This window comes from Malaya genurostris, chromosome 3 (assembly GCF_030247185.1).
Source record: "Malaya genurostris strain Urasoe2022 chromosome 3, Malgen_1.1, whole genome shotgun sequence".
NCBI lineage: Eukaryota > Metazoa > Arthropoda > Insecta > Diptera > Culicidae > Malaya > Malaya genurostris.
Window position 1 is genome coordinate 61,606,714 of NC_080572.1, and position 18,639 is coordinate 61,625,352.

The following is an 18,639-nucleotide window of genomic DNA, read 5'->3' on the forward strand; positions in this document are numbered from 1 at the left end:
AAGCGTCCTCCCTGGTTTAGTACAAATGAGTTACACAGACTCACAAATATAGAACCATTAGATGTAATGTCACATAATATTATAAGCAAATTCCGACAAAAATCGATGCAATCTTCAATTGAATCGATTCGCTCTCTGTATTAGTTAGTAACTTCGTATATAAGTTCTTTTTTCCATTACACAATACAAGTAGGTTTAGAATTTTCCCTACACAAAAATTTCAGAATTGCGGAAGCAAATGATGTCCTCATGGTAATAACCGAATCATATATATATAATAGGGCCGAAAAGTCACCACTTGTGGCTGAACACCCAATTTAAATCTTAATAATTTAGTTTTAACTCATATTCCAATAAATAGTTATTTAAAAAAAAATAAAAAAAAATTTACGAAATTCGGTGTCTTATGTCTTGTTCCAAAATCGAGATTGCATGCTTCACCGAATCGTGGTTGAGTTCAAAAATGAGTGACAGTAGTATCGGAATCTCTGGGTTTTCGGTTGTAAGGAACGACAGGGGTTATCGGCGCGGTGGAGAAATAGCTGTTTACTACAGAAAACATCTAATCTGTTCCAAGGCTTTCAACACTGTCTTAGTGGAAGATTCAATGGTTAAAACTGAATGTTTGGCTTTAGAGTTCCTTATAAACGGCCAAAAGATATTGCTCTTGACGGTGTGCAGTCCTCCCGATAACGATTGCTCATCCTTTTTGGCAGAAAACTGGTTGATTTCGCTGTTCGCTGTGAGACAATTTTTCTGGTAGGAGACTTTAACACTGATATGCTTCGTCCTAGTGCAAAGGGTGCACGTTTTGAAGCGATGCTCTTGAATCATTCACTGTCATTCGTGAGTGAAGAACCGACTTTTTATTACAATGAAGGGTGCTCTCAACTTGATCTGTTGATAACAAATAACAGCGAGAAGGTTTTAAAATTCGGCCAAGTAAGTTTCACGGCATTATCACAACACGATCTCATCTTTGCGTCAATTGACTGTGAGATTTCTCGACCTTCTGACCGTTGCACGTATCGTGACTATACGAATTTTGATTCCCAAACTTTGGAAAATGTTTTGTTATCCATTCCCTGGAATCAATTTTATGAAATTGAAAACCCGGACGGTGCCATCGCTTTCTTCAACGCACACATTAAAACGATACACGACTGTTGTATTCCGCTTCGTGTTCGGTCAACCCGTAAACGATATAATCCTTGGTTTTCGGAAAGTGTACGTCAAGCTTTACTCGAACGAGACTTGGCTTACAGAGATTGGTTACAGGCTCCAAGAAATTTGAAAGACGAAAAACGACAGCGTTACAAGGTGATGAGAAATCGCGCCAACACAAGCATAAGTCATGCCAAACAGCAATATTTTAACCGATTTTTGGACAGCAGGACTCCGTCAAAAACCCTCTGGAGACGGATAAAAAATCTTGGTGTTGGTAAAGTAAAAACAACGCTACCGTGTGAGTACGATCCAGACGAAGTAAATCGCGCATTTTTGGCTAGCTATGCGGATAGCACTCCTCGAAGTGAAATACTTGTTACATCAGCACAATCAGCGCCACAGAATTTCTCATTCCAACAGGTGGAATATTGGGATGTCGTCAAAGCTCTCTGGGATACAAAGTCGAATGCACTCGGACTGGATGGTTTGCCGATTAGATTTATTAAGATTATCTGTCCGTTAATCGTTCAACACATAACACACATGTTCAATCTGCTCATTCGAACAAGTACATTCCCCGATTGTTGGAAACACGCTAAAGTTGTGCCGCTGAAGAAAAAAACACATCTGAACGACATCACCAATCTTCGTCCAATCAGCATACTACCGTCATTGTCAAAGGTGTTTGAAAAGCTTCTCAAGCAGGAATTGGCAACATATATCGAAACAAACAATCTGTTGTCGGACTTTCAGGCTGGTTTTCGCAGAGGTCAAAGCATCAAAACCGCCACTCTACGAGTACACGACGACTTAGGAGCCATCGTTGATAAAAAAGGAACTGCCATTCTTCTTCTTTTGGATTTTTCCAAGGCTTTTGACACAATTCCACACAACTTACTGCTGGAAAAACTGAAGGCACAGTTCAATTTCTCATCGGCTGCTGTAAACATGATTGAATCGTACCTCTGTCGTAGAAAGCAAACCGTTTTTTGTGGTAATCGTTACTCAAACAGTGCTGATGTTATGTCTGGTGTTCCGCAAGGGTCAGTTCTTGGTCCCCTGCTGTTCTGCTGCCATATAAATGATCTCCCAACGGTATTGAAGTACTGTTCGATTCAGATTTATGCTGACGATGTGCAACTCTATGTTGGTCGGGTTGGACCGTGCGTGCGTGAACTGATAACCTTGATAAATAGTGATCTTGAGCAAGTTGAAATCTGGTCCCGACGAAACAACTTATAGCCTGTTCGCACTATAAATATAAAATCCATTTGGTAGCCGCCGATATTCCTCGCCGAGTTCTTTCAAACGCCGACGGTGCAAAAAAACTCGGCGAGGAATATTGGTCCCGTCCCGGTATAGTGCGAACAGGCTATGAATCCAAATAAAAGCAAGGCGTTGCTTATAACAAACCGGCGATGTAGAACCAACGGATTTACTCTACCAGTACCAGAGATTGTCTTGAACGGGCAACGAATCGATTGGTCCGAAAACGCAAATAACCTTGGGTTCATTTTTCAAAATGACTTGCAGTGGAATAGACTGATAAAGCAACACGTTAGTCATCTGCAACGGAACCTCATTGGATGTACTCTAAATGGTATTTATGCATATCGTTCCTGTGTTTTCCTTAGAGGTCTTCAGAAAACTCAGTTCCCCGCTGTACTCTATGGAAAACTTATTCAGTCTCGAGGACGTCGTTTGGAAAACTTAGTGGTTCCTGCTCATAATAAGGTGTGTTACGCTAGTTCACTGTTCGTTCGAGGTGTGATAAATTGGAACTAGTTTCCACCTGCAGTAAGACGCTCTCCCTCGGAAACAATTTTTAAAGTTGGCTGCATCGATTTTTTCAATCGTAACTAGTACCTAGTAGTATATATAATAAGTAGATATAACTAGATATAAGAATGAATATGCTAGCGGTGAAATCGGAGGTAGTAATAATCAAAAGATATCTTATCTTACACTACTGGACAATAAACAGACAAACAAACACCGCCTCTACGTTTCGTCTTCGAACAGAAATTTACTGTAGAAGGTACACTGCAACTTTTCTCAGTTAATTCAGGTTTCACCATGGAGAATAATCAGTCCTATGGGGAGTACCGTCACTCTAAATAGAGAATCATATAATGAATCGAAGCGGATGTGGGTTCAGGTTATTACTCCAAATTAACAGGTTGCGCAGTGTACGAGATGTACATGAGGATATGTGCTGTGAGTATTCCGTTGAGTAAAGATTAAGAGTTAGATGGCTTTTATCGTATCAAAGAACGCTCACCAGCAGCTCTTCACACGATTGAATCAGTGCCATCAAAGAGAGACGGATATCATCGCAGCAACAAAAACCCGGCATGGCTCATTTAACATAGAATCGACACCAGTGCGAGAGCGAATTTCTCTCGATGTCATTTCTGAGAATCAAAGGTTTACTATTGCCGCTTATTCTGACTATGTGCATATAACCTTTGTATAAGTTGTGTCTATGAAAATGTCTGTGAATGCTCCACACAAGGGTTTTGAAATATTGCGACCTAGTATGAGAATCATCAAGTTGAATCATCGATTCGATTTTCTGCGATAATTGTCAACTTGCGATTCTCTCTTGGGAAATTCCACACAGCAACGATCATTATCAGACTGTAAATTTTTTCAAGAGCCGTGGAATACTCAGAGTATGAAGTGGAGCGAAGAAATGTAGCAAAATTCTCTCGCGGTTCATACATTGAGAGACTCGTGTTCTTGTAGCATCTTCTACCGGATTGAAAATGTTGTATACAATATAGATAGCAATATAGCAGCTTCTGTCAAATTTTCCGCCAACACTTATTATAAACTTAAAACATGAAAATGCATAAACGGTATAATTAATAATAATAATGAACAAATGTGAGAGATATTTTGAAAAATTACAGTCTTTATTCGAAAACATTTGCATGTGACAAAATTAATTTTACATCATCCCTTATAGCAGTACAAAAATTGTTTCATTTCGTTTTACCGCTAGTACCTCGTTGGTTCACACGAACCGAAATCAGTTTTTTTGCCTATAGGTAATATGTTACAATGTTGACTATGATCGATTATTCTAACGGCAATTTTTATTTTATTATTTTTTCTTTTCTTCTTCTTCTTGAAAACAGATTGCATTTATTCTATAACGAGCTGCATCAACTTCCTTTATGGCATATCAGTGTACAGTGAAATCGTTTCTGTCGGGCTAAAGCGGTTGGCTCGATGAAGGATACATACATACAACGCTTCGCCGTAATCCCAATCGGGCGAACCCCTGATCCGGCTTGGATCAATGCAACCTACAACTATTTTCATACTTCGTAACGATTACTACAGTAATATATATTTATATAGCTTCAACGTGTCTCGTTGAACAATCACAATCAATTTATGTTTTATTTTTTTGTTCTAGTTTCGTTTTATCTCTGCTCAACTTTCAAACAAGCATAGGATTCTGTTTTCGAAAAACGCTCAAGACTTTATTATCAAAAGTTGGATGGATATTTTTTCCGCATTATGGTTACGTTTTTTATTATTATCGTATTTTTTCTTTGAAAAATGTGCTCGCTATCATGCAATAATAAAATAGATTGTGGCATTAAATGGCATTTGCTATCAACGTATAAAATTTGTTTAACTGCTGGATTTAATTAATTTATTGTACTGATAGTCTATGTTTCTTACATGGTTTACAGTTGATCATTCATTATTTTAAATAAAGTTATTAAAGCTCAAATATATGTCACTTGTGTGAACCAAACTTTGGAAGTTTTCTTTTTAAGTCGGTTCACATCTCATTTCGTCGTTTCATGCCGTTTTGCGTTGCTTGGCTAACTACTTTTACGTGTGAATGCAAAAATCAAGGCTAGCTATGATTTTATTCCGTTTTCTCTGTTTACTAAAAGCTACCCATCTATCCACAGTTCAAACACAGACAAAATGTTTGCCACATAGAAACTAATCTGTTGGCCTCAGCCTACTGGCGGAAGAGCCATAAAATCTAAAAACTCGCTGCCTGGAGTAATTCGAGAGATCTATAACTTGAAACTAAACAAATGGTACAAAACATGAGTATATTATAACCTTGCATTTGATTATCTACAACTCCACTGTTGCGCGAATGTGACTGATACGGGCAAGGGCTACTTGCTATCTAGTAGCCGGAATTCGACGGTCTGACGAGCAACGGATCAACCACACTCCCGGACAATAACTGGAGAACTAGCGCGTGCGTGTGTTCTAGATGCTATCCGAAACGGGAGGGCCTCTAGAATCGCACGAGCTACTATTTTTTCAACCGACATCATAACAAATCCTGCGCGCTTGAGTCGTCCTGAGTGTGCTGCAGCAGGCCCTTCTTCTCCTCTGGTGCCGAACCGGATGCGTTGAGCAGCGGATGAGTGCTGTTACCCGGTATCGAGGACGAATCGGCGTGTACGTTGATACCTCCGGCGTACATCGAGTCGTACACGGGATTGGCAAAGTGAGCCTGGAAGAGGTGAGGGAAAAATAGTTGAATGGTGAATGAGTATTTATAAAGATTACAGCTAATTGATTTCATGCAGATCCGGAAAAGGCACGGAAGATATTGAATCTCTTCGAACATTGATTTAACCAACATTCGGATTAAGTTTAAGAAATATAAAAACCTGTTTTAATCCACCTAGTGGTGTAATGATGCCTTTCTCATATCAATCATACTATCATATATAATACTGTGGTATTCTTCAAAATAATTTTCTTCGATTCTTAAAAGAATAACCGAAATCGGTTGTTTGACCGTCTACTGATAAAAACTATCAATTGGAAAAGATTTGAGGTCGATTTAGAAAACTTTTTATGGTTTTTCGTCCTCTTCAGTGATGGTAAACAATTTTTAACACACTTTACCCTATATTTCCGGATCCGGAAGTCGGCTCCGGATGAAATTCAGGAATTACGTATGGGACCACAGGACCTTTCATTTGAACCTAAGTTTGTGAAAATCGGTTGCGCCATCTATGAGAAAAGTTAGAACACATATTTTCTTATTTTTGCACATCTTATCCCACAACTTCGGAACCGGAAGTCGGATCCAAATAATATTCAGGAATGGGACCTTTCATTTGAATCTAAGTTTGTGAAAATCTGTTCACCCATCTCTGAGAAAAGTTAGTGTAAGAAACTTTACATACACACATACACACACATATACTCACACACGTCGGTTTTCACAGTGATTGCATAACCTTTCTATATGAGAAAGGCAAAAAGTTTCGATTGGGTTTATGCAGGAAAAAAAAACACTTGAACATGCTGGAATGCACTTATGAAGGACTGATCCACTTGAAATTTGGCTAAATCAACTTATGAAAACGCCTAGAGACGAAATATACAAATTCTGACGAATTGTCGTGCTTTGGGGCGAATATTTCCCATCATGTTTTGCACCGTTGTACTGTCAACTTTACAACCATCTTTATCCAACATTTTCCAAGTCAGACGGTGATGTGATTATTATTATTGTTATCTTTTATTTTACCTCGGCTTTAACCTTTAACCTTTAACGCTTGATGATTGCCAACATTTTTCAATTGAACGAAAATCTGGACAGTTAGAAGGATTAATATTTTGACGTGAATTGTAATGCGTCATTTTATTTATACTGCTATTAATGTCGTTTTGCATTGATTCCACTCGCTCGATGTCAGCGTTTTGCCCTGACAGCCGATCAATGAAACGGTTTTGTAAAGTTTGGTTTGCACGCTTGCATCTTGGAAAAGAAAACGGGTGCAAAATAGTTTCCCACGAATTTCTCCGCAATCGAAAAAGAAATTTTGATGCCAAAAGGCTTGGAATTGCATGAAACGTCGAGATTTAGTGTCATCTCGAAAAAATTTTTTTTGAAATAATCGATTTTTTGGGCCTTAGAGAAAATATTAAAAATCAAGTCCCAGAAAGTTGATTTTTCCAAAAAAAATTGTTTTTGAGATGACACTAAATCTCGACGTTTCATGCAGTTTTAAGACTTTTGGCATCAAAAAAGTTTTCGATTTTGGAAATTTCATGTACTCCCCCCTATGGTGTATTTTCAAGATTGAAAATTTTCAAAACTTTACCGCCGAGCGCACCCCTCACCCATGTCCGATTTAGCTCAAATTTTGCATGAGGGCTTTTTTCGAGATGCTCAAACTTTTGAGCACTAGAGCTTTACGAAAATAGAGGTGATCCCAAAATTTTGGCACCCTTATATATAAGAGCGGTAAAAATCAATGTGTTTTGTCGGTTACGTCACTTATACAATTATATCTCCGGAACCAAAAGTCACAGCCATTTGATCTTCGAACTCGATCAATGGCCCGACATTAGCTTTCAAACGAGCCTAAGTTTGTTAAAATCGGTTCAATCATCTCTGAGAAAATTGAACGGTAAAAATATCTTCGAAAAGTGCACACACATACACAGAAATTTTCCGATCTCGTCGAACTGAGTCGAATGGTATATAACACTATGGGTCTCCGAGGCTCCGTTCGAAAGTCGGTTTTTCCAGCAATTCTAATACCTTTCTATAGAGAAAGGCAAAAACTTTAAACGCATTTTTCTCAAAAGCAGGTTTTGAAAGTCCGTGTCCATCGTCATTCAAAAACTACTGCACCAATTTTTTTTCAATTTTTGCACACATTTTCTACATATAAAAAACCAGACCCCAACGTTTTCCTTTTCGTTGTTTGTTACTTTGGGGAGGTTTAACAGCTACAAAATGGCAAATTTTTTCGTAAAAAATCGTAGTTCTTACTTTAAACAACCACCAAAAATAAAAAAAATTAAAAATAAATCAAACAGAAACGTTGGGGTCTAGAAAAACTTCTTCTCTAACTATACTGTGTTCATTTGTTCACTTCTGATTAGTCTGCGCTGAGATAAAGTGGACACCGCAAATCATGATTTTTATGAAGCGTCCTCAAAAAAATCTCTCACCGACTTATTTTTCAATTTTTTTCCATGAAAAAATTACAAAATGTTGTTCGAATGATGTTCGAATGGCCAAATGGGTGGAAGACCGGCCAAATCAACACCAAAGGCGCCACCATCCAAATCATCGGCCAAGAGAGCCAAAGCGAAGTCACCATCAGACAATGAAGACTTTTGTCCAAAACGCCTCCGAAAGAATAAATTCCGGTTTACCTTTGAATAATTGCATTCCGTACTATATTTTTCCGAAATTTCTTGGGGTGCCGGTAACCGAAAAGCTTTTATGAAATGGCCAAAAGTTATCACTTTACTAAATTGATAATAAAGTAATAAAGTTGGGTGGATTTATGTTTTTATCGATGAAACCTACGTTATTATCGCGGTACCACTGGATGACTTCCCGGCTGTAGTTGCAACTCGCCAAATCTGCCCAAAACTTCACGGAACCTTTATGGACTTTTATGAAAGGTATTACGCGTTTTTTTTTTTTAAGTATTCTTCATTTTATAGCTTCCAATACATCGTCTTATTCGTCACGAACACTTTGATTTTTGCTCCGCAGCTACATATCCCTTGCCAAATCATCAGTTTTTGGCAAATTTGTGCATACAAACAAACCTAAACTTAGCAGGAACATCTCCTCGTGCCGTCACCATGTCCGAAATCCTTTTTGACATAGGTTTCATCGTCGATGAGCAGTCATTCATGGTACTTTGTCAAATGCTGCTGGTACTATTTCCGAGCTCGAATTTTGGTGACGAAACTTTGCTCTGATAGTTTTGACGTGAATACGACTTTCTTTACTATGGGGTGCCTTTTCAAATTCACTCTCTGAGAGAGTGATAAGTTTTTGACCGTGAAAATCTCTTGTTGTACCTAACGAAACAACATAATTTTTGCTACATGCCATCGGAAATATGATCACAATTTTATGATAAAGTTTTCAGTTGTGTGACATAATCTCAAATAATTCAAAATTAAACTTTTCTGAAATGTTTGGTATAAACGAGTATCAAAGAGGATAATTCATAAGGCGCGTTTGCCTTTCTCGTATTTTTAAAGCTCATAGCTCAGTGATCTGTGAAAGGATTTATATAATCTAACTTCCAATAAAATCGAGATTTTTCAACTTAAACGTGTATAGCAACAGCATTGAAGTATTTCAATAGTACACCCAAACCTCCATTTACGAACCTTATATATGTATGTATGTATGCTTACACACTCACTCGTTTGCGTATATGTGTATATATTTATACATATAAATGATCGCTTTTACTTCACCAATATTTATATGTATTAGGTAACACAAATATTTGCACACATGCGTACGTATAATAATACAAATATACATATATAAGTTACGTAAATGGAGGTTTGGGTGTACACTATAGAAAAACCTGTCTCATTTGACCCATGTCAACACCAGCCAATCAGAACGCGTTCTGGGGAAGAGAACAAAATATCTGCTGCTGTACAACAAATCGTTCGAGAAAAATGCTCCGAAGAGTGCTTAATATCGTAGTGAGTTCCACAATTTGGTCTTTCTGAAAGGCAGGAATGAATCCCGTACAGCTTTCCTGATAGTTTCTGTCAATGAAATGCAAATCCGAAATGAAATAATCGAAATTAATGTTCTATATGCGGCTATTTTATAGCCGATAGGACCGCCCATTAGTGAAAAAGCTACAAACGAAATCACGTAAAAAGAAACCTCTTAACAAAAATTGGATCAGTTTGAATTCTATAGCCACTGCGAGCAGATGTATTTTGTGTCGTTTGCAAAGCTAGTTTCGCTTCCGACAAGAGCGATTACGTCACAGCTGCTAGTCGTTTGCATTGGTGAGAAGACAATGAAAAGAAGACAACACTGGGGAGCATCACACAAAATCAGCCGTTTTCAAATGGCTTTCTGAAGAACTATTAGGATTTGTTGTTCGCAAATCGAAGGTAAATATCCTCAGTTTAGTGCAAATCTAGAACAGGTTGTTTAGATTTGTGCACTTTTCGCTGTGTGAAATTCACAGTAATCGAGATCAAGTGAAGCCTTCTTTGTTTTTGCGAAAAATGAGAAAAAGGGGCATGCTTGCATAATTCATATAATTGATCAACTAATTGATATTCGGAAGTGTTAAGGAACAGGTCAGTTGTTTTCGTATTCACGACATCCAGTTATGTCTCTGACATTACCCACCCGCCTTTTTTTCTTTGCGCTTGAGTAATTAGTACGGTTACGGCTTATCTGCTTGCTATACCTTTTCTCGATGGTACTTTTTATAACTTTCATCCACTTGTGCCTGCCAGGAGTTTCAATGACAATTATTAATTGTAGTTTCCGGATAACATTTTTTAAATAAATGTCTATCAAACGGTTTGTCCAACAAACCATCTCGCCAGAGCCTCCACGCACAGTGGTTAAAAAGCCCAATTTCACGCTCTTAATTGATAACTCATTAAAAACGTGGTTTTCGAGGTATAGTATCTTCAGCAAAGTTGCTCAGAATGATAGACGCCATCTTTTGGCAAATTTTATTGTTGTGATTTATTCCCCTAAAAGTGAGATAAACACATTATTTCTGCGCTGGGTCGACAGGTGGGGGTAGGTAGCTTTGGCAAAGTTGTTCAGAAAGTAATTTCAAACAAGTTTGCAGATGGTACTATTCGCGTAACTTGAGTGTAATTCATGATATAGTGTATTTTCTGAAAAGGATGTCCTAAAACCAGTTTTTACCTGTTTTATATATATAAAAAATAGGTATAGAATTCGCTCAAACTTTCGAAAAATTTTCCGAGGCCCGGAGGGCCGAATGTCATATACCAATCGATTCAGCTCGACGAACTGAGCAAATGTCTGTGTGTGTGTGTGTGTATGTGTGTGTCTGTATATGTGTTGTCAACTAAGAGGTCGAGATCTCAGAGATGGCTGGACCGATTTTGATCAAACTAGTCGCAAATGAAAGGTCTCCCCGTCACCCAGAACTCTATTGAATGGTTTTGAGATCGGATGTTTACTTTTTGAGTTATACGAAGTTTTATGTCAAAATTTTCAGTTTTTTGACAGTATCTGTCACAATTGACCTTGAAAACAGAATATGTTTTTAGACTTAGATTCCGCACGGTAATAGCTATCCAACAAGCCATAGTTTGTTAAAATCCGTCCATTTTTAACGGAGATATCAATATTTTTGTGTAAACGACTTTTCCCCTTATTCCAGCAGTAGAAGTTTTGAGCACTGTATGACAAAGAAATGCTTGGGAGCAACGGAAAACACGATTTTTATACTGTTACATACAATTGTTTCTAAGTGCCCAAAAGACTGTGTACAGCATCCTTTTTCATGACAATTTGCCTTGGACCGATTTTAGCACGGTTCGTTTTTGGCAACATAATCGTTCGAATATGGCAGACCAGATGATATCAGCATTTTCGAGTTGAAAGTAATTCCATAATTATATTGATTTAAACTACTTACACAAATAAAAGCTGGAAGAACATAACTTCCATATACCATACGACTCAGTTCGTCGAGATCAGCAAATGCGTGTGTGACAAATAATTTCACTCAATTTTTTCGGAGATGGCTAAACCGTTTTCTACAAACTCAGATTCATATGAAAACTAGTATACTTCCAAATTTGGATCCGACTTCTGATTTCGGAACCACAGGATGACATGTGAAACGAAATTAAAATAATGCAATTCATTTTTCTCGTAGATGGCTGAACCGATCTAAGATTCAAATGAAATCTAAGAATCATCTATGATTCAAATGAGAGGTCTTAAAATCCTATAAAACCTCTTACTTTTTAGTCAGATCCGACTTCTGGTTTAGAAAATGCAGGGTGATTAGTATAAAAATGTCCATTTTACATAAATTAATCAGATTTATCGGGTTTGCAAATTTGGATAGTCGATTACCAAATAAATTTATTTCAGTTTAAGCGGTATTCTTTTTTGGATTCGGAATGTACCCCCAAATTTTAATTCGCACTACAAAGATGTCTACACACTCCTCAGGTGAATTTATCTGATTTCGGCTACACCGATCTTAGAACTCCGGATCCAGTTTCGAATCGTTTCTCAAAGTTTAATCATTTTTTCAAAAAGGCCAAATCGAACTTCAAAAACAAAAATTCAAATTAAAGGACTTAAGGTCCCATACAAAATTGGTGAATTTTATCCGATTCTGGAATTACAGATGATGAATTTTTAAAATTCATACCGATATAGAAGATGTAAATTGTTTGGCGTATTAATTTATGGCCATTCGAATCATTTCGGGTTATGCTAGTTCCTGAATACCAGCTCTGGAAGTACCATAAATAATGACGAAAAACTCTAAAGTGGAACTTACTTCGACATCTCATGGAATGTTCAATCGAATGTCACACGTTAAGATTGAAATTCAATACGATTTGCAGATTAGAAATTACAGGGTAATGAGTGATTAAAATCTCAATTTGCCGTTTGAAACGACGATAATTAAAATAATGTCATGAGAACTAAAACACCTAAGAATATCCAGGCAAAAAAACACATGCGGATTGACAAAAAAAGGTATCATCTCACTGCTAGGTGGATTAATCACGTTTTTTTTTACATAATACCATCTTGTCTATCATCAAAAGGCACAGAAAGGTGCAGATGAGACCACTTACATGTAAATCTATTTCAGAAGAGCTTTCATACCGTGGTTAAATTACTCGTCTACGAACGTCTGCAGGCGAGATATGTTCTTTTTCAATCCTTGTCCTTGACACTTGCAATGATAAGGTTCATTGTATGTCAGATCAGATTTCATTATATATTCATTACTATGGTACTTGCCACACAATTTGATTTTATTTGCACATTGAAGTCTATAAATTGATTAGTTTAGTAACTTTAAAAAAAGCAATCATTAAATCGAAATAAGTTACATCATCTTCTGGTAGAGAAAGTATAATCAAAACTCATTTTTTAGTTATTTATATTTAATTTAATTTAATTGACGATGTTCTTAACCAGCTAAAAGACTCTTAGCATCGTCCGACAGATTCTTCTCGGACTGTTTTGGCCATTCACGAATGTTTGTAATCAAAGGAGGGTATTTTACTTTCTTCCCACTCAGATCTTTTCACTGAATAAAAAAAAAACAGCTCTTCTCCACATAATTCATCCAAATAGTTCATTTATATTTATTCTTTCGATTTATTTATTTCGTTCAACCAGTACCTTAATTAAATTAGACTTGCGCTTGAAGAAGCCTATACATTTTGACATGTGACATTTAGATAGGACAAAAGGATTTTGCCTAATCCGTTTGTCACATACAGGCTTCCCAGCAGTACTGCTTTTCAATGACAGCCGCCACGAGACAGCTTGGACTGTCTGAGCGCAAAGGCGAAAGCCACAGTCTACAGTATGGGTGAAGAATATGCCGAACTGTAATGGAAACAGCGCTCGCATGCCTAAAAGAATGCTGTCACTAAGACAGTTTCTACTCGCCAGTTTGATGAGAGTATTCCATCCGGAGAGTAGTCGAACCGAACGGGCTGTTTGTATCCTGTTTCTTTATGTTCGCTCATTCGCATAAAATGTTACGGCGACAGCCTTTGAAAATCGATGACATCCTTCGATTTTTAGGGAATTACTGTTACGAAGGGCTGTCGCGAGCCGGCTGTCTCATCAATGTCTCGTGAAGCAATAAATCTGCTGTTTCTGGAGACGAGCTGTGATTCAAAGTGCGCTCGCATTATTTCGGCTGCCTCAATGAGACGGTGCAAGTGCATTGATGGCATTACTTTTGCACGAAGCATTAGGGTTTCTATACACATTACCATTTTGAAATTAAGAAATTGTTTTAGATTTATATATACTGTCGGCGAATGCAATGAGTTTTTATATTTAGCGAGTATTGAAAAATAAACATTGAGTTCTGTGTAACGGCTCATATAACTGAATTTCTAAAGTATTGATCCTTAGTGCTTCCTTCTTATTCCTAAAGAAACAGATACACTTCCATTCATTAACAATACTCCGAAAATGTCTTATGCACCCTTATTCTGAATAATGACGTTTTGATTTTTCGATCGAATCGTAGCTACTTTCCACAACTATTTAATTATTTAGTGTATTTAACGTTACTTCACCAATTGTCGGCACACTTTGGTACCCGTGCCTCACCGATTTCGTTGAAATTATAGAATATGATACTCTGAACGGAAATAAGATGTTGGGTGTATTTTGAATATGTTCCGACCATAAAATTGAATAGGAAACAATATGCTTATAAGTGAACAGGTGCTTACAGCTTTTCGATTAAAGTGTTAAAAAAATGCAATAAAAACATTATTTGTCCCAAAATCATAATTTTTTTGGTTTACCCCGAACTAGACACTTATTTTCGGATTTTCAGTTCGGTAATATTTTTACTGGAAAATTCGTTATTTTTATCAAAATTACCGATTAGTCGAATGCTGTTCTTATAAAAATTGACGTATTCAGCATATTTTGTTATCGAAATTCAGCTCTTCAAAAACATGTACTGAAAATTTGGCAATTATCTACCGAACTGTCTTCAGTTTGAAATTTTTCGGTAAATTTAATAGAAATCGTGCTGATCGATCAGTAATTTATCGATTTTTTCGGTTCGGAAAAGAGTACCGAATCAATTTGTAAAACGCAAGCACATAGCACGCCATATTGGTTTTTGTATACTGTGATCGAAGTGAGTAAAATGGAATATATATTGAACAAAATCCAATCTTTGGATGTATCGCTATTCGAACTATTCAGTAAGTAATATGATTTACCTTCTGACATTTTAGTTTTACAATAAATGGATGCAATCACTGTTTTTTTTCTGTCGAAAGGCAGTTTCCGGTTATGTAGAAGACCTTGAATGCCATGTCCCTTTACATATCCGAAATCGCGATTTTCTTCCTGACGCTGTACATTACGACTGTATATTTTCGAAATGTTATATGCGTTATAGTCTGTTCTGGTCTTTAAAAAGACATATTTTGGATAAACATCCACGAGAACCGCAATTTCTCGTGAATTGTCCGTTTTTGCCTTTCTCATATAGAAAGGTTATGCAATCACTTGAAAAACCGACTAGTGAAAATTGGCCTGGATGGCCAAGTGTCATATACCATTCGACTCAGTTCGTCGAGCTGAGCAATTTCTGTGTGTGTGTGTGTGTGTGTGTGTGTGTGTGTGTGTGTGTGTGTGTATGTGTGTGTGTGTGTGTGTGTGTGTGTATGTGTCAAATAATCTCACTAGGTTTTCTCGGAGATGGCTGAACCGATTTTGACAAACTTAGATTCAAATGAAAGGTCTCGTGGTCCCATACGGAATTCCTGAATTTCATCCGGATCCGACTTCCGGTTCCGAAGTTATAGGGTAAAGTGTGTTCAATATTGTACACCGTCACTTAAACCGGCGAAACAAAAAACGTAAAAAATTACCTAAACTGGTCTCAAAACTACACAAATCGATAGTAATAATCAGTAGGCAACTAAACAAACCGATTCCGGCTATCCTGGTTTCCGGTATCCGGTTCCGGAAGTTCCGGAAATAGTGGTCATATATACCAAAATGGATCTCACTCACTTTTCTCAGCGATGGTTTGACCGATTTCCACAAACTTAGATGTAAATGAAAGGCCTTTCGGTCCCATACGGAATTCCTGAATTTCATCCGGATCCGACTTCCGGTTCCGAAGTTATAGGGTAAAGTGTGTTCAATATTGTACACCGTCACTTAAACCGGCGGAACAAAACACGTAAAAAATTTCCTAAACTGGTCTCAAAACTACACAAATCGATAGTAATAATCAGTAGGCAACTAAACAAACCGATTCCGGCTATCCTGGTTTCCGGTATCCGGTTCCGGAAGTTCCGGAAATAGTGGTCATATATACCAAAATGGATCTCACTCACTTTTCTCAGCGATGGTTTGACCGATTTCCACAAACTTAGATTCAAATGAAAGGTCTTCCGGTCCCATACGGAATTCCTGAATTTCATCCGGATCCGACTTCCGGTTCCGAAGTTATAGGGTAAAGTGTGTTCAATATTGTACACCGTCACTTAAACCGGCGAAACAAAAAACGTAAAAAATTTCCTAAACTGGTCTCAAAACTACACAAATCGATAGTCATTATCAGTAGGCAACTAAACAAACCGATTCCGGCTATCCTGGTTCCCGGTATCCGGTTCCGGAAGTTCCGGAAATAGTGGTCATATATACCAAAATGGATCTCACTCACTTTTCTCAGCGATGGTTGAACCGATTTCCACAAACTTAGATTCAAATGAAAGGTCTTCTGGTCTCATACGGAATTCCTGAATTTCATCCGGATCCGACTTCCGGTTCCGAAGTTATAGGGTAAAGTGTGTTCAATATTGTACACCGTCAGTTAAACCGGCGAAACAAAAAACGTAAAAAATTTCCTAAACTGGTCTCAAAACTACACAAATCGATAGTCATTATCAGTAGGCAACTAAACAAACCCATTCCGGCTATCCTGGTTCCCGGTATCCGGTTCCGGAAGTTCCGGAAATAGTGGTCATATATACCAAAATGGATCTCACTCACTTTTCTCAGCGATGGTTTGACCGATTTCCACAAACTTAGATTCAAATGAAAGGCTTTCCGGTCCCATACGGAATTCCTGAATTTCATCCGGATCCGACTTCCGGTTCCGGAGTTATAGGGTAAAGTGTGTTCAATATTGTACACCGTCACTTAAACCGGCGAAACAAAACACGTAAAAAATTTCTTAAACTGGTCTCAAAACTACACAAATCGATAGTCATTATCAGTAGGCAACTAAACAAACCGATTCCGGCTATCCTGGTTCCCGGTATCCGGTCCCGGAAGTACAAATAGAATACCACAATATTATATGTACATGAGAAAGGCATCATTACACCACTAGATGGATTAAAACAGGTTTTTCAATGTGTTCGAACGATTGATTCGCAACATAAAACTGACGAATCGAAACCACGTCATTTCGTCTATTCGTCCGTAAACGAGAATGGGACTTTCCGTTCGTACGAATGATGTTCGAATACACGTATCGTTTGAAGTTAAACTGCCATACATTCTAGCGTTTCGCATATGCATAATCACAAGAATGGGACTGATTTCATCAAGGCTTGGCATTTATTTGAAGAAGTTTACTGATATTTGAATTTTTGTGGCAAACGAGTCGCGTTCAAATTCATTCGAGTGAAAACAAGAATGGCTTATTCGTATTCGTTCGAAAGTACCCGTTCGTCGTACTGCCGATACGGACGTAAACAAGAATGAGGGTGAATATTTGTGCCCTAACTAACTACTAACTTAATTACTTTTGTTTTGCTCTGTTGGGTCCGTCTAGGCCCTCCTAAGACTGTGGGCCCGGCGGCACGTGCCCTCACTATCCTTCTGTGAAAGCGGCCCTAGTATAAGTATGCTTGTTTGGATGGTCGGTACCAAAACTGGGAATTTTAAAATATATGAAAGACATCTTCGTGTCATATACTGCTGCCAGGTTTGTATGTTCGAGTCCTGACTTGGAAGGATTCTTAGTGTCCGTAGTATTGCAGCACTGGCCATGCAATAGTCCCGTAGACTTACAAGTCGACTGCAAAGTCGAAGGCAATTTAGAATAACACAATTCATCAATGCTCCACGCACATCAGTACGAGCATACACTATGAATGTTACAGCCCACAAACCGAACGTAAACTGGCTGAAATGAGCACCCCGAGCTGTCTCAGCTGTTGAAATATATTACTCTTTAATTATGAAGATAATTTCTTGAAAACAATCTTTTCCTTGTATTGAGCTTCATTAATCGATCGATTCAAAGAAGATTGATCGAAATATAAAAATTAACTACCCATTAAAAACAAAGCCCGTTCTTCAATCCGTTTCGTATTCGTAGCTTGAATCAATGCTTCAACAATGGCGATTGCTATGCGCAACGGTCAACCATTGCGCATAGCAATCACCAAAGGTAAAACTAAAAACCCACATGCTTGCCTCGTATCTTCATAGCAAACCAAGAGCAACAAATTTAAACCGCAACGGCTACAGTCGCAGAGCTGGTCAAGGGAGAGTAATATTTTGCTCTCGACAGAAACAACGCAGTGACTGATAACCGAAGTTTACTGTCGCAATAGCGAAAACTTCATGCTTCTTCGGCTGTCGTGGAGCACGAGAAAATGTCTTGAAATTGAATGAACTGTCTAACGAAGCGAATGACGGCAACGTTGACTCTACAGTACTGTTTTACTAAGGGCTGTCGTGAAGAAACCTTTCACAAGGCTGTCATGGAAAGAGAAGCATGACAGCCTCAATAATAATGTCGCCCGGCGGTACATTTGGGAAGCCTGGTCACATACAACACAATTCAATATATGTTTGTTAAAAATGGTCCGGTCATCTTCGGTAAATCAATGAGAGACTTTCAACAGAATGTTGGTAACAGATTGAAAAAATCGAATCTTCAAAAACATTTAGTAAAT

The 18,639-nt window shown here is 37.9% G+C and overlaps 1 protein-coding gene across 1 annotated transcript in view; it reads right to left on the minus strand.

Annotated features, from left to right (window-relative positions):
* Positions 1-4,064: 4,064 nt before the first annotated feature.
* The window catches only part of LOC131435046 (low-density lipoprotein receptor-related protein 1), a 515,798-nt gene continuing 501,223 nt past the window's right edge, over positions 4,065-18,639 (minus strand). The window contains exon 16 of the mRNA XM_058602524.1: positions 4,065-5,671. Coding sequence (XP_058458507.1) covers positions 5,486-5,671 — 186 coding nt within the window. The 3' untranslated portion in view covers positions 4,065-5,485. The remainder of the gene's footprint in view (positions 5,672-18,639) is intronic.